The sequence below is a fragment of the Pelophylax lessonae genome (assembly GCF_965119305.1).
Source record: "Pelophylax lessonae genome assembly, chromosome: 7".
NCBI lineage: Eukaryota > Metazoa > Chordata > Amphibia > Anura > Ranidae > Pelophylax > Pelophylax lessonae.
Genome location: NC_138774.1, coordinates 248786689 through 248808033, shown reverse-complemented (window position 1 = coordinate 248808033; position 21345 = coordinate 248786689). Strand labels below are relative to the sequence as shown.

General features: G+C 44.4%; 1 protein-coding gene across 2 annotated transcripts in view; it reads right to left on the bottom strand.

The window, feature by feature from the left end:
• SCAI (suppressor of cancer cell invasion) overlaps positions 1–21345 on the bottom strand; it is a 630428-nt gene that overhangs the window by 60227 nt on the left and 548856 nt on the right. For both annotated transcript variants that reach the window (XM_082262618.1, XM_082262619.1), the window contains exons 15-16: positions 17124–17196; positions 4889–5062 (exon numbers count right to left, since the gene is read on the bottom strand). In XM_082262618.1, the coding sequence (XP_082118744.1) occupies positions 4889–5062; positions 17124–17196 (247 nt within the window). The remainder of the gene's footprint in view (positions 1–4888; positions 5063–17123; positions 17197–21345) is intronic.

The following is a 21345-nucleotide window of genomic DNA, read 5'->3' as shown; positions in this document are numbered from 1 at the left end:
CAAGCTGGAGTGGGACAAGGAAGGTTGAGCCCGGCACGCATGCCGAAGCTGCAGGTAATAGTACTTCACATTATGTGGCAAGGAAAACCGAAGTTGCAATTGCTCAAAGGGCAGTAACTCCCCATTGAGCAGGATGTGTTTAAGATGGGACACCCCATACGTCAGACACCTAACAGCCTGATCCAGCTTGTCCAGCTCAGGGTAAGAACGATTATGCCAAATGGGACTATAAGAAGTATATCCGGTAACCAGTTGTAGCTGTTTGGCCTTATCCCAGATCTTCTAAAGAAGTCTATAGGTAGGGTAGAGTTTATTGGATTTAGCAAAAAGTTGAGCCTCCAACCCCTCAGGAATGCCAGTGGCACCCGTAAAATACCCCATCAGTTTTAGAGCCGGACCGCCCCCCGTCCCAGCCATCGCCCCAACCAGGTGCTGCAGCTGAGAGGCTAAATAATAAATCCAGGGATTAGGGAGAGAAAGGCCTCCCAAATCCCTAGGCTTCTGTAGTTGCTCAATCCGGATCCGGGCCGCCCGCCCCCGCCATATAAGAGTCCTGAATAACATGTTGACCACCCTGAATATTTTCAGCGTAATAACCACTGGGGAATTGTGCAAGAAATACAAGAGCTGCGGCATCAGAACCATCTTAATCAGGTTCACCGGACCCGCAACCGATAACCACAGCTTGTCCCAGACCCTAATCGTATCGCGAAACCGAGCAAGGAGCGGGTGCACATTTAAGCTACAATAGTGGAGCGGATCTGCAGAAATCACCACCCCCAAATATTTAAAGGTAGTTACCACGGGGACTGGACAGAGCGTACCCAGGAGAGGATCCGCCGGTTTATCCAGCGGCAGTAAGGCCGACTTGGACCAATTGATAGTGAGGCCAGAAAATCGGCCAAATTCCGTTATGGTGGCCATGGTAGCTTGCAAGGAAGCCCCCGAGTCCCCAAGCAGCAGGAGCATGTCGTCCACATACAGCAGAATCTTTTCCTGAAGGGGGCCAAAGTGAAACCCATCTATGGCGTCCTGCGATCGAATGGTAGCCGCAAGCGGCTCAATAGCCAGCGCGAACAGGAGCGCGGATAGTGGACATCCCATAAGTAGTCCCATTTGACGCTGTCGAACGCTTTGTTAGCATCTAACGATAACAACACTCTGTCCCCCGCATTATCCGCCGGTGTCTGCATGGCTACAAACAAGCGGCGGAGATTGATTGCGGTGGACCTATTCGGCATAAAACCCGCCTGGTCCTCGTGGACAATATATGCAATAATGGTATTAATCCTCCTAGCCAAAACCTTTGCAAGTATTTTAACGTCAGTTGGGAGGAGAGAGATAGGTCTATAAGAACCCGGATCTGATGCTGGTTTACCTGACTTTAGTAATAGAACAATACTGGCCTTAGTCATGGAGTCCGGCAGAGCTCCCACCTCTCTTGCAGCCTTGAAGACCCTCAGCAGCTCCGGTACTAGCACCTCAGAGTATTGCTGATACATTTAGACCAGGAGGCCATCATCACCAGGGGCCTTGGAGCCCGGGAAGAGAGCAGCCGCCTCTCTCAGCTCGTCCTCGGTGATGGGGGCCTCCAGATCCGCGCTCTGACGCTCCGTCAGCCTTGGGAGAGTGATTGCATCCAGATACCGCCGAAGGTCCGCCGGTGCATAAGACACCTTAGAGGAATACAGATCAGAGTAAAAGCGTACCAATTCCATCATAATAGTATCAGGCGTGTTGGCCATTCGTCCCCCTACCAATTTGAGGGCCCCAATGGGGGGAGCTGAGGGGCGCATCCCCACAATACGCGATAGCAGGCGGCCTGTCCGCTCCCCCTCCTCATAGAATGTGGTTTTAGCAAAGAAACGCTTCTTATCCGCTTTGGACTGTATCTCTCCCTCCCACACCTTCTGTGCAGATAGCCATGCATCCCTCGTAGCATCCGAAGGGTTGGCAACATATTCCTCCTCCAACTCATGGGTGCGCTGAGCCAAATGCTCCTCAAAATGTTTAGAGGCGTTTTGCACTTTCTTAATGTTAGCAATCAAAATGCCTCAAAGGAAGCACTTAAAGGCAAAGTGAATCAGAGAATCAGGAAATTGGATATTATCCAAAAAGTAACGGGTGATTTCAGCGGAGATATTAGCATCTGGTGGAAAAAGCTTCAGCCAGAAAGCATTCAGGCGCCAAGGGGCCCTACGCAAACCGGTCTGAGGCCGTACAGTAAGCCAGACCACCAACGGGGAGTGAGAGATTACAATCTTACTTTCTCTATTGTTGGGTGTCCTCCTCCATCAAGTACTTGGGCATCAGATTGACTCCCACTTACTGTTCCCTGTTTGCAGCCAACTACTACCCATTGTTGTGCTCCTTGTCCGTCTTTTTGCAGACATGGCCATTCCCCCGTCTATCCTGGGTAGGGTGGATTAATTAAATAAAAATGACAGTCTTGCACAAGATCCTGTATAACTTTTGTCTGTTTGGGTGCCTCCGTATTTTTTAGGAATAATACGATTAGGTGGGTGTCATGGGCTACTGGAGGCACGATACCGCATCCCAAAATTATTTCAAAGGATAGGAGGAAATAGGAGCCCCATAGGGATTTTAAGGTATAGGCTGGCCAGGTAGAGTAAGCAGAGGAGTAGCAAGGTATAAAATCAACGGTTTTATTTAGGAAAATATCTTTCAACAACATAGAAGGTGGAAAAATTCCCCAGAAGTATTATAAAAACATCAAAGAATTATCAAAAATTCCAATACAAGTATCCAATACGGTCAGTGCTTCAACACTGTCAGTGCTCAGACCATTTGCCAAACACTGCATCAAATTGGTCTGCATGGCTGTCGTTCCAGAAGGAAGCCTCCTCTTAAGATGATGCACAAGAAAGCCCGCAAACAGTTTGCTGAAGACAAGCAGACTAAGGACATGGATTACTGGAACCATGTCCTGTGGTCTGATGGGACCAAGATAAACTTATTTGGTTCAGATGGTGTCAAGCGTGTGTGGCAGCAATCAGGTGAGGAGTACAAAGACAGGTGTGAATTGCCTAAAGTCAAGCATGGTGGTGGGAGTGTCATGGTCCGGGGCTGCATGAGTGCTGCCGGCACTGGGGAGCTAGAGTTCATTGAGGGAACCATGAATGCCAACATGTACTGTGACATACTGAAGCAGAGCATGAGCATGATCCCCTCCCTTCGGAGACTGGGCTGCTTAGGGGGAACAATCTTGGTACAGAAATAGCTAGAAGAGTAGATACAAAGGAAAGATCTTTGCAGCCTTAGGAGTCCTGTAACATCCAAGGCCAAAAAGTAACATTAGTAAAAATGATTGGCCCATCCTTGAGCTTCAAAGTAGGGTGCACTGCATTATGATCCAAAAGGGTCTCCTTTAGCTTGAGAGTAATAGCAGAAGTCTGTAACTTCTCAGGGAAAAGTTCATCAGTCACACACTTAAAGTGATATTAAAGTCTAATTTTCTTTTTTTTTTTTAAATTACAAACATGTTATACTTACCTGCTCTGTGCAGTGGTGCACAGGAAAATGTTGACGGCACTAGAAAATGGTTCCAGCACCAGAAATGACATCACAGACTTAAAGAAAAATGGCGCCAGGACAGGAAGTGATGTTGTGCTGTCCCCATACAATGGAATTTGAACATCCTGTGGGGGGTTACTTATAAAAAAGAGGTGTAGTGAATGATATTGTCCTACTCCTGATGATGCGTGTGGAGTGAAACGGCTGTAGAGCTTGACTTATATGCCAGGGGTCCTGCCACCATTCTGAGCTCCTCAGTTTGGCTCTGGCTCTTCGCCTTGGCTTGCTTTAATAGCAGCGTGCTTTCCATGGAGTGCATTCCATGTGCAGCAACCATCCACTCTTCACTATGCCGCACAGTGCAGCCCGTTCGCATCTAAGATTATTGATCACAGGCAGCCATAGTTAGTAGGTGGTCCTCCTGGACCTGGACTTATATAAGTGAGTCATTTTTCACTCGATGTGGTGTTATTTTTTTATTTTTTTCATACTTCATGTCTGGGAGGTACATTTGTATAGTTGCTATATTGCCAGTACCAGTTGATCGAGTTGTCTTAGCTCTATCACTTTATGGTTATTGCCTGATAACACTGTTTGATACAAATAATGCAATGTATTCATGTACAATCCATTATTGTTGCACTAAAAGTGATTCAGGTCCCCTTTGGGGTCCCCCTCCCTTTTTAATGAATTTTTTTTTTTTCTATATTTAAAAAAAAATGCAATTCCATTTTTTTATTGTTCTTGCTATTATCACTGGTACTCCAATGTTTACGAATGTGTGGACCAATCTCTCTCACCACTCCCATTCCCACCGACCAATGGGAGGGGTCTGGAGATCATGTGATGTGACCTATTTACTATATTAGTGTGTGTCAATGCAACATCTCAGATCGGTTTTAAGGAAAAGGGTATTTTGCCCTTCTGTTTATATTAACAAACGTTACTTGGGTATTGCACAAGGCTGGTGCGCCCTCTTTTTCATTTTTTTCCTACAGTGTTTTCATTGGGTTTCCACCGACCCCTGGAGGGCAGCAAGGCCTGTGCATTCACATGGTGCAATAGGGATCCTAGACAACATCCACCCCCGTCACATCACTTTTGAGCGCAGAAGATTTTGTTTTCGGTAAAAGGCTGAGCTATGTTGGTAGTAGGAGGCATTGTACCCCGGGCCGGCATATAGGTTTTTTGCTTTCCAGTGTCCAGCCCTCCTGTAGGTGGCTGCATAATACAAAGATTTAGGACTTCCTGTGTCCCTCAATAAATGATAAAGGGAAAAAAACATTTCTGAATAAATTATTAGTTACTGTACAGAGTCACAGATCATACAGAGGTATACAATCCCATTTCTCACCTATGGATCGAGAGTGTGTCAGAAGCTGAGCAATATCCCTGTTGATTTTTCGTAGGTGCTCCTGGCACTTGTCCCAAAGGCCTTTGCGCATACTGGAAAGGCCAGAGATGAACAGGAAAGCCATAAGTGGGTTATTTAAAAACAGGGTAAAAAGACTCCCACGTTCAGAGAGGTCTGCAAGAGAAAAGGAAACAAGGCACAATTTCTTATACTGAGCTACATTAAATGGAAAAATATAGAACAATAAAAGACAATTCACCCTTCTCTGTTTCTGTGTGTTCTTTTTAACATGTATTGTGTCCCCCTCAGAACAAAATGGACTAATGCACAGAATGAATGTGACAAGTAGTGTGTTTGTTGCCACACATTGTAGTATGCTGCAATGCATGTGTGTCACTGCTTTGTTGCCTCAGTATGTTTAGGTGCAGTTCAAAATAATTAGGGGATGTAGTCCACATAAGGGAATGCCAACTTTATTATTTTTTTCCCTTTTTATGTGCTGTCAAACAGGCAGAAGCAGTACTGTAGTAGCATTATAGGCATTGCAGTGCCGCTTCTGCCTGTGACAGCAGCTGTTCAGAGCCAAGGAAAAGCTCCTCCTTGGCTCTAGTCACATGACACAGCATGTAAAGGGCAGACAAAGAAAATAGGAGGGTGCCAACCCCAACTCGATACGTGCCTAATAATCTTATTCAGGCTGCTGCCCCTTTAAATGCCCATACACTTACAACTATATAAACACAAACAGAAGTAGATGCTAGCCTTGTAAAGTTAGGTTCAAATCACAAACATGCGGCCAAGCATAAAAATGCATACCTCTCAACCATCCCGGATATCACTGTGACTGTCTCAGGATTTGATCTAAGTCCCGTTGAAACTAGGCTTTGTCCTTGACTGGAGCCAAGTGCTGGAATAAGTTCCAGCACTTGGCTCCAATGGCTTGCCTGCCTGCACGCACTAGCGCAGGCACCAGTAACACCCGCCCTGCGGCTTGTGCGGGTGTCTCAGGTTCTGCACTGCTGTGTATATGTAACAGGCATCCACCGGTGAGAGATGCTGCACACATGCACAGTGTAGTGCACAGCGGCTTGTAGCTTCTCCTCCTTCTTGGCTGTGACGCAGACAGTAGGGGGGAGGCAGGGGGAAGTCATGTCATGCTGGGATCTATGGGGGTGGTGGGGTGGGCTGCACTGATCTCCCTGTATAGTTTTCAATGAAGCAGCTGACAGCCACTTCTCCTTCTCTTCCTCCTGCAGCTGTCAGCTGCTTAATTGAAACCTATACACGGAGATCGGTGCTTGTAGCTATCCTCACCACTGCTCTGATCATCCCCAACTGTCCCCCTGTGTCCTCCTCTGCCCCCCCGTGTTTTCTTGGCGATATTGTTGTGATGTAATTGCGTATGCTGCGCCACGCGCCTCCGCGCACCGGGCCTAACCTTCTGCCTCCTTAGGCCCCCTCCTTCGCCTTGGACAGCTTCGTCTGGAGTCGGGACTAGTCTCTCGGGAGTGTATAACACAGCTATACACCTACCCACAGCAGCCCTGTGCCAGCCAGCCACCCACAGGTCCTGTACCAGCGAGCCACAGGCACTGTACCAGCCAGCCAGCCACCCACCCACCCACAGGCTCTATACCAGCCAGCCCACAGGCACTGTACCTGCCAGCCACCCACCCACCACAGGGTGCCAGACAGCCCGCCACCCATCACCACAGAGTGCCAGCCACCCCCCCCACTACAGGGTACAAGCCAGCCAGCCCCCCACCACAGGGTGCCAGCCAGCCACCCACTACAAGGTGCCAGACAGCCAGCCATCCACCACAGGGTGCCAGCCAGCCAGCCACCCACCACAGGGTGCCAGCCAGCCAGCCACCCACCACAGGGTGCAAGCCAGGCAGCCATCCAACACAGGGTGCCAGACAGCCAGCCACCCACCACAGGGTGCCAGCAAGCCAGCCACCCACCACAGGGTGCCAGCAAGCCAGCCACCCACCACAGGGTGCCAGCAAGCCAGCCACCCACCACATGGTGCCAGACAGCCAACCACACATGACAGGGTGCCAGACAGCCAGCAACCCACCACAGGGTGCCAGACAGCCAGCCACCCACCACCCACCTCCACAGGGTGCCAGGCAGCCAGCCACCCACCACAGGGTGCCAGTCACTCATTAACACAGGGTGCCAGGCAGCAAGTTTTTTTAACCCTATATTCAATTTCAGTAGTGTCTTTCAAATTTCAATGGAGATAGATGCAGACAGAAAAAGTAAAAGTGTGATCTGGGACTATTTCTCATCTCCAGAAAAAGCAGCAGTGTGCAACACATGCACAAACAATGTAAGCATGGGATCAGCAATTGCAAAAAACAAAAATACATCAAATCTTTGGGCCCATCTAAGAGTTTATCATGTTAAATTATATCATGCAGCACAGAAAAAACACAATGAATCACAAGGTGAAATACCAGTATACCAGGCAACAATAACAGATATGTTTCAGAAAAAAAACAGGTGGCTAAATTGGGATGGAAGATCCCAACTGCTGGACGGAGTAATCACAAAGATGATGGTCACTGATACCCAACCATTTGCAATGGTGTCTGATTCTGGATTTAAGTGGTTGATGTCCATAGTTAAGCCAAGGTACACACTGAAGAGTGACAAGCATTATCGAACCGAAATGCTGGGAAAGATTCACCAAAAGGTCATTGAGAAAGTAAAGGCTATGCTAAAACCAGAGAATGCTGGAAACTCACTCTCATTCACGACTGACTGCTGGTCAGGACAAACAGAGTCACTAATGAGTCTTACATGCCACTTCATTGACAGCGGATGGACAAGAAGGCATTTGCTGTTGAATACAAAAGTGATGCAAGGATCCCACACTGGGGAGTACAATAGAGAAAGGTTTCTAGGCATGCTTGAAAACTGGGGAATCACCAAAGACCGAGTGATGCTTGTGCTTCGAGACAGCGGAGCGGACATGGTGAAAGGAATGAAGCTTGCTGAAATGTCAGACCTTAGTTGCATGGCACACACCCTCCAACTTGGGGTAAATGATGGTCTGTCAAACCAGAGAGCTTTGCTTGATATAATTGGCATGCTGAATTATATGGCTCAGGCCATTTCCCCCATTCAATCCATGCCAAGCAGCGACTGAGGTGCATTCAGGAAGACCTTGGCCTACCCAAAAACAAGTGAAAATGGTTTGATGGGTGCGCTGATAAGTGTTAAAGCTGCAACCAAAATCCTTAAACCTAATATGGAAAAATTATAAATGTTGAAAATATATGGTGCGCTATAACTTTTAAAAAAGCCTGCCACATTTGAATGTGAGCTGAGCTGAATGGGGGCACCAGAAAGGAGATGCAAGAAGTAACTGTAGAACAGATCATCTACAATTAAATCTGCTGCTGTTGGAGGAAAGGAGACCCCCTAGTGGGATACATTTCAAGCGTAGTGATATTCTTCTCTGGTAAGAGGCTCATATTTTTGTCCTCATCGCTGGGGGAACCTGCAGTACTGGCGATCCTTTTCTCACACAGGGATTTATTTGGGATTATTTGCACCTTGATTTTATCCGTCGGGTAAGGAGAAAACCCTTAAGGTGGTGGGAGTCACACACATTTCTTTTGAATTGAACAGAGCACGATTTTGATTTCCAACACTTGGATCCTACATTTAATTTGTGGGGAAACACGGTGGAAGAATAGGATTGAAATTGGACATTTGTTTCAGCACATTGGAATATTGGTGTCTTGCTACTTCTGGAGACTCATTTTTCCTGTACTTCCTCCTCTAAATACTTAATGCCAAATACCCCAGTTTTTGTTTATCAAATGGCCCAGACAAGAAACAAGACATGGTGAAAATAGTACCCTACACACCTACCATGCTCATACGGGACAAAATGGGGCAGGAACAATATGGTAGGAGGGAAAATGAATGAACATGTTGTCAAATTTATTTCCTACTTTTCCCCCAATACAGGACAGACCGCCTTCTTCCGAAATATGTTTGAGGTCCTGGTGCCTCATGTGGCGGGCCACATAATCCTTGGGGGGGGGGGGGGGATAGCAATATTTCCATGAACCAAATTATGGACAAATCCAATTTAATCAAAACAACCTTCCAGCAATACAAGGAGGCAAATAAGAAGTGTAAACACGAAATCAAGATGGCTAAAATCAACTTTGAGAGACAAATAGCGGAGGATAGTAAAAAAAACCCAAAGAAATTCTTTAAATATATCAACAGCAAAAAAACTAGGGCAGAGCATATTGCACACATAATTAACGATGATGGGAGGATGGTTACAGAGGACACTGAAAAAGCAACCGTGCTGAATGCTTTTTTCTCGTCAGTCTTTACGCAGGAAAAGGAGGGGTACACTGACCACGACTGTTTGGTTAGTAGTAATACACAGGACTTGCCTCTATGGCTAACAGAGGGTGAAATCAGGGAAAGACTGGATAAACTTAACACAAACAAATCACCAGGCCCGGATGGCGTACATCCGAGAGTGCTCAAGGAACTCAGTATGGTTATATCTAGACCACTGTTCCTGATCTTTGCTGACAGTATTAGGACAGGAGATGTACCAGGGGATTGGAGGAAGGGTAACGTGATTCCGATATTCAAAAAGGACCAGAGGCATATCCCGGGAAATTATAGGCCTGTCAGCTTGACATCAATAATTTGTAAACTTTTGGAGGGGATGATAAGGGACTATATCGTAGAATATGCTAAAGACAACAACATCATCAGTAGTAACCAGCACGGGTTTACAAATGGGCGTTCTTGTCAAACCAATCTCTTAGCATTCTACGAGGAGGTGAGCTGTGAGCTAGATAGGGGCAGACCAGTGGATGTGGTGTACTTGGATTTCGCTAAGGCGTTTGATACAGTTCCCCACAAGCGCTTAATTTATAAAATAAGGTCTGCAGGTATCGACAGCAGGGTTTGCTCTTGGATACGGAACTGGCTAAAAGGCCGTGTCCAAAGGGTGGTAATAAACAGCGCATACTCAGACTGGTCTGAGGTGGTAAGCGGGGTCCCCCAAGGCTCAGTCTTGGGACCGACCTTGTTCAATTTATTCATAAACAGCATTGAGGACGGGATCAGTAGTTCGTTATCAGTTTTTGCAGATGACACAAAATTGGCCAGGGCAATAACTGCACAGCATGAAGCAGATATCCTACAGAATGACCTGGACAAAATTACGGAGTGGGCAACGACATGGCAAATGAGGTTTAACGTAGAGAAGTGTAAGGTTTTGCACTTGGGGACTAAAAACATAAAAACACAATACACGTTAGGAGGGGAACCCTTGGGGGAATCAAAAATGGAGAAAGATCTGGGAGTCTTGGTTGATGATAGATTAGGCAACAGCATGCAATGTCAAGCGGCAGCTTCCAAAGCCAACAGAATATTAGCATGCATAAAGAAAGGGATGTATTCCAGAGATAAGACTATAATCCTTCCACTTTATAAAACTCTGGTCCGACCGCATCTGGAGTATTCTGTCCAGTTCTGGTCGCCAGTCCTCAGGAGGGATGTGTTGGAGCTGGAGAAAGTGCAGAGAAGGGCAACTAAACTAATTAGGGGATTGGAGGACCTTGATTATGAGGAGCGTCTGCAATCGCTTGATTTATTCTCCCTGGAGAAGAGACGTCTGAGAGGGGACATGATAGCAATTTATAAATATCTTAATGGGGATCTCAGCTTAGAAAAAAAGCTGTTCATTCGAAGGAATTGCATGAGGACTCGAGGACATACAATGCGATTAGAGGAGAAGCGTTTTAACCTCAGGCAACGTGGGGGGTTCTTTACTGTTAGGGCTACAAGATTGTGGAATTGTCTACCACAAGAGGTGGTTTCTGCGGGTAGTATGGTGACTTTCAAAAGACTCTTAGACTTGCATCTCAAGGATCAGGAGATTAAAGGCTATGTTAGATGATTACAGTCACACACACCTACACAGGTTGAACTGGATGGACTATTGTCTTTATTCAACCTCACCTACTATGTAACTATGTAACCTTGAAACATGTCCCGTAGCAGAGCAATAACTTGGCCCATATATTGCATGCCTATTATCTTATCGATGTTTGGAGAGACAACCACCCCGACTAGGGACTACACGTTTTATTCTCATGTCCAAAAAACATACTCCAGAATAGACCATCTATTTACCCTATCCCCACTACTTTCCTTCATCACCTGTGCACAAATACTTACCACCTGCAGGTCAGACCATTCACTGATCTGAATGACTGTATCCGAGTTCTGGACGAGACCAAGACCCTTAATGTGGCGACTTAATGCCTCTTTACTTAACAACCCCATTGTTTTTCGTGAGGTGGAAGCAGCTTTACGCCAATATTTTAGTGAAAATGCCCCAACTGATACCTCCTTGACTATCAATTGAGCAGCCCATAAAGCGACTATCCAGGGTAAATGAATCGAAATAGTAGCCAGGGCTAAGTGTGCCTAGGAGCATACCATCAATCAACAGGAAGAGGAATTACACAGGGTTCGGAGGGTGCAAAAATCGAATCCTCATTTGGATCTTAGAACTAAAATCAACGCAGTGCGCACTGCACAAAATCTTAGCTTAACAACAAAGGTGGAAAAGTATGTACGATGATCTAGACTCCGCTATTACTCCTTAGGCGATAAACCAAATACTTTGCTTGTGAGAAAGCTGGCTCCTTGAGCATATATTTCAGCCATGCTGAATCTGCATCTACATAATGGGTATTTGACTCAGAACCTGCAGCTGATTTAGAAGGAATTCTTTGATTTTACTCTGATTTCTATGCTCCCCCGGCCTCATTGTCCGCCACCCAGGCCGACAGTTTCTTCACTGATTTCCCTCTTCCTCAACTAGCGCAGGATCATATTGAGTTAATGGAAGCCGAATTTACAGAAGTGGTAGCAGCTGCAGCTATTAAATGCCCCAACCCGACAAAGGCACTGGGTCCGGATGGTTATTCAAGCCAATACTATAGAAAGTACTCTGAGATCTTACAATCTCATCTATATTCCTTCTTCAATGACCTGTGACAGGGCACTCCTCTTTCTAGCTAGGCCACAAGACCTCTCAGTGTATGTTTAAATGAACATATTAACATCATTTAAAAGGGGCTTAAAGGACATAGTGTCCCTAAACAGTATAACATCTATCATGACAGAACGCCCTGAGGTACTTTGTTTTTGTTGACTGACAAATAAATGCCCCCATGGATAGGTGGTTCCATTAGAAGTAGGATTTCTCACCTAGAGAACCACAATAGGACATTACAATACCAAAAGCTCTAAAATTCATATAAAACATTTTCATTGTATTTTCTTTATAGTATGCCTGTCAGTTATAAAAAGTGATGTAACTGCCTACACATCTAAATACTTTTAAACAATTTAACAAGAACCCTGGAAATCCTTAACCCTGGGTGTGCTGAACATGGAAAATTCCAACACTTTCCAAAAGTATAAAGAGGTGGACAGCTCCTACAACATTTTCAAATTGACTTGTAAGCCTGCCTATCATACTGATGTGGCCAAAGGTAGGTTCAGGAATTTGCATATCAGACTGACCTGGAGTTTAGAGCTCCCAAGGCATTATAAGTGGTTCTAAAGTCAATTGTTTTTATGTTAATGCATTCTCTGCATTAAGGTAAAAAAAAAAAGAAAAAAACACCCCCTAACTTTTCCAACCCTCTCCTCGTCCCAAAACATTTACCTGGCTCCTCTCATCACCTCCAGCACTGTCTCAGCTGCAGCACCACTCCTCTCACTTTATGAATTTATAGATTCCGTTGCTGTGTTCCTATGAACGCACATAACCTAGCTTGGAAGTGCACGCGCTGAGTGCCAGCAGCAGTGATACCAGCTGCAAGTTTCCTGACAGGTATACTGTGCTTTTTTTTTTTTTTTTTAATACTTCCCTCCTGACAGGTATACTTTAAAGCATATGCAGAGTGTAGATATATATCATACACAATTTCTCACAAAAGTGAGTACACCCTTCCTATTTTTGTAAATATTTTATTATATCTTTTTAATGTGACAACACTGAAGAAATGACACTTTGCTACAATGTAAAGTAGTGAGTGTACAGCTTGTATAACAGTGTAAATTTGCTGTCTCCTCAAAATAACTCAACACACACACGCCATTATTGTCTAAACCGCTGGCAACAAAAGTGAGTACACCCCTGAGTGACAATGTCCAAATTGGACCCAAATTATCAATATTTTGTGTAGCCACCATTATTTTCCAGCACTGCCTTAACCCTCATGGGCATAGAGTTCACCAGAGGTTCACAGGTTGCCAATGGATTCCTCTTCCACTCCTCCATAATGAGATCACGGAGCTGGTGGATGTTGGAGACCTTGTGCTCCTCCACCTTCCGTTTGAGGATGCCCCAAAGAGGCTCAAGGCTCAATAGGGTTTAAGTCTGGAGACATGCTTGGCCCGTCCATCACCTATACCCTCAGCTTCTTCAGCAAGGCAGTGGTCGTCTTGGAGGTGTGTTTGGGTTTGTTATCATGTTGGAATACTGACCTGTAGCCCAGTCTTCAAAGGGAGGGGATCATGCTCTGCTTCAGTATGTCACAGTATATGTTGGCATTCATGGTTTCCTCAATGAACTGTAGCTCCCCAGTGCCAGCAGCACTCATGCAGCCCCAGACCATGACACTCCCACCACCATGCTTGACTGTAGGCAAGACACACTTGTCTTTGTACTCCTCACCTGGTTGCTGCCACACACGCTTTACACCATCTGAACCAAATACGTTTATCTTGGTCTCATCAGACCACAGGATGTGGTTTCAGTAATCCATGTCCTTAGTCTGCTTGTCTTCAGAAAACTGTCTGCGGGCTTTCTTGTGCATCACATCTTTTGAAGAGGCTTCCTTCTGGGACGACAGCCATGCAAACCAATTTGATGCAGTGTGCGGCGTATGGTCTGAGTACTGACAGGCTGACCCCCCACCCCTTCAACCTCTGCAGCAATGCTGGCAGCACTCATAAGTCTATTGCAAAAGACAATCTTTGGATATGATGCTGAGCATGTGCACTTAACTTCTTTGGTCAACCATGGCAACGCCTGTTCTAAGTGGAACCTGTCCTGTTAAACCACTGTATGGTCTTGGTCACCGTGCTGCAGCATAGTTTCAGGGATTTGGCAATCTTCTTATAGCCTAGGCCATCTTTATGTAGATCAACAATTCTTTTTTTCAGATCCTCAGAGAGTTCTTTGCCATGAGGTGCCATGTTGAATTTCCAGTGACCAGTATGAGAGAGTGCGTGCGAAAACACCAAATTTAATACACCAGCTCCCCATTCACACCTGAGACCTTGTAACACTATTGAGTCACATGACACCGGCGAGGTAAAATGGCTAATTGGGCCCAATTTGGACATTTCAACTTAGGGGTTTACTCACGTTTGTTGCCAGCAGTATAGACATTAACCACTTGCCGACCGCCCACAGTATATTTACTGCGGCAGTCAGCCCCTCACAGGCAAAGCGACGCAGGACTACGTCGCTAGCCTGTGAGGCTCTAAGGGGCGAGCGCGCGCCGCCGGAGGCGCGCTCCCACCCCCGCTCGCTCCTGCACATCCCCGCACGGACCCGATGTCCGCAGGTCACTCGCGATCATCCGGTGCAGAGGGAGAAAGGCAGGCGGCTGATGTAAACAAAGCCACCTGTCATTCTCCCCTGTGTAAGAACAGAGATCATACGGTCCTGCTATGTAGGATTGTATGTCTCTGTCGTTACACCACTAGCCCCGCCCCTTTACAGTTAGAAGCACGCCCCTAGGGACACACTTAACCCCTGGATGTCTAATAAAGTTAACCCCTTCCCTGCCAGTGTCATTTTTACAGTAACAGTGCATATGTATAGCACTGATTACTGTAGTAATGTCACTGGTACCCCCAAAAGTGTCAAAAATGTCAGTCAAGGGTCCGATCTGTCCGCCGCAATGTCGCAGTCCCGCAAAAAAAAAAATCGCAGATCGCTCGCCATTACTTGTTAAAAAAAAAAAACAACAAAAATGACAAAAATCTTTCCCTTAGTTAGTAAACGCAATAACTTTTGCGCAAATCAATCAAAATACGCTTATTGCGATTTTTTTTACCAAACATATGTAGCAGAAAACAATTTTTAAAAAATTTTGATTTTTACATTTTTTTGGGGGGAATTTCATATAAAAAAATTTGAAAAATATTGTTATTTTTGCAAAATGTACGCTTTTTTGTTTATAGTGCAAAAAGTAGTAATCGCACAGGTGATCAAATACCACCAAAAGAAAGCTCTGTTTGTGGGAAAAAAAAGGACGTCAATGTAGTTTAGGTACAGCATCGCACGACCGCGCAATTGTCCGTTAAAGTCACGCAGTGCCAAATCGCAAAATAGGGCCTGGTCAGGAAGGGGGTAAAATCTTCCGAGGCTTAAGTGGTTAATGACTGTGTATGAGTTATTTTGAGGGGACAGCAAATTTACACTGTTATAAAAGCTTTACACTCACAGTGCATTGTGAAAGTATTTTGCCACACTTCAGGCTTCAAACATAAAGATATAAAACTGTAATTTTTTGTGAAGAAACAACAAGTGGGACACAATCATGAAGTGGAACGAAATTTATTGGATATTTCAAACTTTAACAAATAAAAAACTGAAAAATTGGGCGTGCAAAATTATTCAGCCCCCTTAAGTTAATACTTTGCAGTGCCACCTTTTGCTGCGATTACAGCTGTAAGTCGCTTGGGGTACGTCTCTATCAGTTTTGCACATCGAGAGACTGAAATTTTTGCCCATTCCTCCTTGCAAAACAGCTCGAGCTCAGAGAGGTTGGATGGAGAGCGTTTGTGAACAGCAGTTTTCAGTTCTTTCCACAGATTCTCGATTGCATTGAGGTCTGGACTTTGACTTGGCCATTCTAACACCTGGATATGTTTATTTGTGAACCATTCCATTGTAGATTTTGCTTTATGTTTTGGATCATTGTCTTGTTGGAAGACAAATCTCCGTCCCAGTCTCAGGTCTTTTGCAGACTCCATCAGGTTTTCTTCCAGAATGGTTCTGTATTTGGCTCCATCCATCTTCCCATCAATTTTAACCATCTTCCCTGTCCCTGCTGAATAAAAGCAGGCCCAAACCATGCTGCTGCCACCACCATGTTTGACAGTGGGGATGGGGTGTTCAGGGTGTTGCTTTTACGCCAAACATAACGTTTTGCATTGTTGCCAAAAAGTTCGATTTTGGTTTCATCTGACCAGAGCACCTTCTTCCACATTTGGTGTGTCTCCCAGGTGGTTTGTGGCAAACTTTAAACTACACTTTTTATGGATATCATTAAGAAATGGCTTTCTTCTTATCACTCTTCCATAAAGGCCAGATTTGTGCAGTATACGACTGATTGTTGTCCTATGGACAGAGTCTCCCACCTCAGCTGTAGATCTCTGCAGTTCATCCAGAGTGATCATGGGCTGCATCTCTGATCAGTCTTCTCCTTGTATGAGCTGAAAGTTTAGAGGGACGGCCAGGTCTTTGTAGATTTGCAGTGGTCTGATACTCCTTCCATTTCAATATTATCGCTTGCACAGTGCTCCTTGGGATGTTTAAAGCTTGGGAAATCTTTTTGTATCCAAATCCGGCTTTAAACTTCTCCACAACAGTATCTCGGACCTGCCTGGTGTGTTCTTTGTTCTTCATGATGCTCTCTGCGCTTTAAACTGACCTCTGAGACTTTCACAGTGCAGGTGCATTTATAAGGAGACTTGATTACACACAGGTGGATTCTATTTATCATCATTAGTCATTTAGGTCAAAATTGGATCATTCAGAGATCCTCACTGAACTTCTGGAGAGAGTTTGCTGCACTGAAAGTAAAGGGGCTGAATAATTTTGCACGCCCAATTTTTCAGTTTTTTATTTGTTAACAAAGTTTGAAATATCCAATACATTTCGTTCCACTTCATGATTGTGTCCCACTTGTTGTTGATTCTTCACAAAAAATTACAGTTTTATATCTTTATGTTTGAAGCCTGACATGTGGCAAAAGTTCGCAAAGTTCAAGGGGGCCGAATACTTTCGCAAGGCACTGTGTATATATATATATATATATATATATATATACACAGTATATATATATATATATATATATATATATATATATATATATATACACAATTACATCAATTAAAAAATGTGGGGTAGGCATACCTTGCAAAGCCTTTGGATATGCTGTAGGTGAAAGCAGGCAAACCAGGGGCTGTCCAAACAAATTGGTGAAATTCTGTAACAACAAGGCCAGTAGAGTTAATTCCAGAGCATAAGTTCATTATTTCAGTAGAGAAAACAATCTTTAAATTCTAGAGAACATTGAAATTCACAATAAGTTTTTACAAAATATTTCTAACGTGAACTTAAACAAAATTCAGTATTAAATGTAGGTATATTATAAATAGGTTATTTTTTTTTAGCTTCTGGGTTTTAACATCAAGCCAGTCCTTGCACAAAGTGCAATTACATTCAGCACAACATTGAAAGGAGCAGCGGTGAGAAAGCGAATTTAAAAAAGTCATCTTTTAGTATGCAAGTGCTACTTCAGCTCACATTCAAAATATGTATAACATGAAATTATGTTGGCTTACTGGTAGTTTTTATTGTGGTTTATGGTCTCTTTTACAGCACAAAGATTATTTTTGCACAATTTAGATCTTTTTTTTCCAGTAGCTTAATTGAATACACCACAGATGTCTGAATATATGCTCTTCCTACATTTCTCTCTGCGTATAGGTATAGTCTATGCTCTGCTTGAAGGAGGTGAGAGTTTAGGCAAATAAAAAGGCACAGCTCTTAGTGGCTAAACATATCAGGTTTGTAAGCAATTGTAAAGGGTGTCAGTGACCCAAAACATTTACAACAAACTGAAGAACATACAAAAATAAGTGAGGGGATTTATGACAACCATTTCAAATTACCAAGACATTTTGTTTTTGCAGTAAAAACATTAAGGCCCCTTTCACACTAGTGCGACTTGTCCCGCGATTTTGGACCGCAAAATCGCATGACAAGTCGTTTTCCATTATTTTCAATGAGCCCCATTCATATCTGTGCATTTTGAAGTCGCACCGACTTCAAAGTAGTTCCTGCACTACTTTGGCACGATATTAATGCGTTTGAGGTCTATAGCCATAGCCATTGGTTTCAAAATCGCGGCAAAGTCACGGCAAAATCGCGTCACAAAATTGCGGTAAAATCGTGTCGCATAAGTGTGAAAGGGGCCTAATGCATGTTTTGATCAGCCTTTCTAGGGGGACACACCAGATGTTTAAAAACAAATGAGATTATCAAAAACAGTCATAGGGGGCTGATTATGCCTCCAGTGTCATGGATGTCCTTCCTAAATCAGTCATCTGAAAAACTTTATGCTGGTATTAACCAATGACACAAAATCCACACTAATGAACTTGAAAACGAATTAATCTGGGAACCAGGCTCCAGCCTGAGATGGAAAGGGTCTGATGCATTACTTGAGAAGTATAAACTCCGCGCAAGAGGACTCTAATAGGATATGCCCAAAAAAAATTGTGCAAAGAAAATATATCCCAGTGACAAGTGTGTGGAGTAAATGTAATATATAGATAGTGTGTGTAAGTGTAGGCTGCAGCCTCCCTGAATATTAGTCCGGGGACTAAATATAAAATGAATAAAAGATAGGGTGTTGGCGCTGCCTATTTAAAAAACAATAAAATCGTACAAACTGTAAATACTATAAAGTGACAGTGACAAATAATTTAGCGTAAATATTGCATGCTAAAACATAACTCAATACAAATGAGTGCTAATCAAAATAAAGGTGCTTAGCAGATAAAGTGCTTATCAAATAAAGTGTTGTAGTGCACGTGCAAAGAATTCCCAACTGTATCATACAGTATATGGAAAGTGCTGTAAAGAGCTGGGGAAAGAACTAGTATGCAAAGGATAAATATACAAATACAAGAAAAATGTAATAAAATGAAAACACAATCAGAATAGTGTTGGTGTACAAATAGAATATACTAAAAGGAAAGCACAATCCAAATAGTGCTGGTGTGCAATCAATCTGTGAATAGTCCCAACACAATCCAAATAGTGCTGGTGTGCAACCAATCTGTGAATAGTCCCAATGATGGAATTTCTGTAGTCCAGTGACTGAGTATATTGTGCAGGAAAAAATATATATATGAGTGGTAGGTGACAATCACTGTATTCAAAAGGGTGACCCCGTGCCGTGTGGTAGGGTGCTGCGTGGTCCTTTCTGGTGAAAAGGCTCACTTACCAGAAGCACCCACCCCACACAGGGGTATAAGGCGGGTGTATAAGAATCAAGGGTCTCGGTGTCTCCCCTCCTCCTGGGTCGATGGGTCCCTGAAGTGGTCCCTGAGGTCCTAACTGGAGGTATCCCTGGGGTATTAGTGGATCCTACTATTCTCCTATAGGCTGGGGATGATCCGAGAGGTCCGCCAGATATAGCTCATAGCCGTATACCAAGGGATGATAGATAGACAAGGCACATAGCGTAATACTGTCTAGGAGGTTTATTCAATATAAAACAGAGAGGTACTCACAATCAGAAATAAGTAAACAAGCACAGGTACGAGTGTGGAGCGCGATGTGGTCCAAGCCTCGTTCTCTATGTGCGGGAACCGGAAGTGACGCGACACGCCGTACGCGTTTCGTAATCAATACGTCCTAGAGAACGAGGCTTGGACCACATCGCGCTCCACACTCGTACCTGTGCTTGTTTACTTATTTCTGATTGTGAGTACCTCTCTGTTTTATATTGAATAAACCTCCTAGACAGTATTACGCTATGTGCCTTGTCTATCTATCATCCCTTGGTATACGGCTATGAGCTATATCTGGCGGACCTCTCGGATCATCCCCAGCCTATAGGAGAATAGTAGGATCCACTAATACCCCAGGGAAACCTCCAGTTAGGACCTCAGGGACCACTTCAGGGACCCATCGACCCAGGAGGAGGGGAGACACCGAGACCCTTGATTCTTATACACCCGCCTTATACCCCTGTGTGGGGTGGGTGCTTCTGGTAAGTGAGCCTTTTCACCAGAAAGGACCACGCAGCACCCTACCACACGGCACGGGGTCACCCTTTTGAATACAGTGATTGTCACCTACCACTCATATATATATTTTTTCCTGCACAATATACTCAGTCACTGGACTACAGAAATTCCATCATTGGGACTATTCACAGATTGGTTGCACACCAGCACTATTTGGATTGTGTTGGGACTATTCACAGATTGATTGCACACCAGCACTATTTGGATTGTGCTTTCCTTTTAGTATATTCTATTTGTACACCAACACTATTCTGATTGTGTTTTCATTTTATTACATTTTTCTTGTATTTGTATATTTATCCTTTGCATACTAGTTCTTTCCCCAGCTCTTTACAGCACTTTCCATATACTGTATGATACAGTTGGGAATTCTTTGCACGTGCACTACAACACTTTATTTGATAAGCACTTTATCTGCTAAGCACCTTTATTTTGATTAGCACTCATTTGTATTGAGTTATGTTTTAGCATGCAATATTTACGCTAAATTATTTGTCACTGTCACTTTATAGTATTTACAGTTTGTACGATTTTATTGTTTTTTAAATAGGCAGCGCCAACACCCTATCTTTTATTCACTGATGCATTACTTGGTCAACCCAACAGGGGCGTACCTAGAGCATTTGGCACCCGGGGCGGATCCTATATCTGGCACCCCCCCCGGCGTGCAGGCGACGAACCGCACATTGACCCGGCGACCAGGCCCCTCCTCCTCTGCAAAAACGGCGCCAATTGACTTGAGGCGCCAGACAGAAATACATGTAACTGGCAGTGGCATACTTACTGTGTGCTACTGTCAGTGGTGTCACTAGGGTTGGTGTCGCTCCCCCCCAAAAAATTATTTTCCTGTTTTCTGAAAGCGCGCCAAAGATGCAGCATGCAAGACTTTTGGTGCGCTTTCAGAAAATGCAGAAAAAAAATCTATAGGACTGCAGTAATAACTGCGAGTAAAATGTAGGAAGACCCCCTTTACATTACACAGCCCCCGTACCCCTGGACCCCTTTACATTACACAGCCCCCCCATTGGAACCCTTTACATTACACAGCCCCCCCCCATTGGAACCCTTTACATTACACAGCCCCCGTACCCCTGGACCCCTTTACATTACACAGCCCCCCCCCCATTGGAACCTTTTACATTACACAGCCCCCCCCATTGGAACCCTTTACATTACACAGCCCCCGTACCCCTGGACCACTTTACATTACACAGCCCCCCCCCATTGGAACCCTTTACATTACACAGCCCCCCCCCCCATTGGAACCCTTTACATTACACAGCCCACACCCCCCTCATGGAAACCTTTATGTT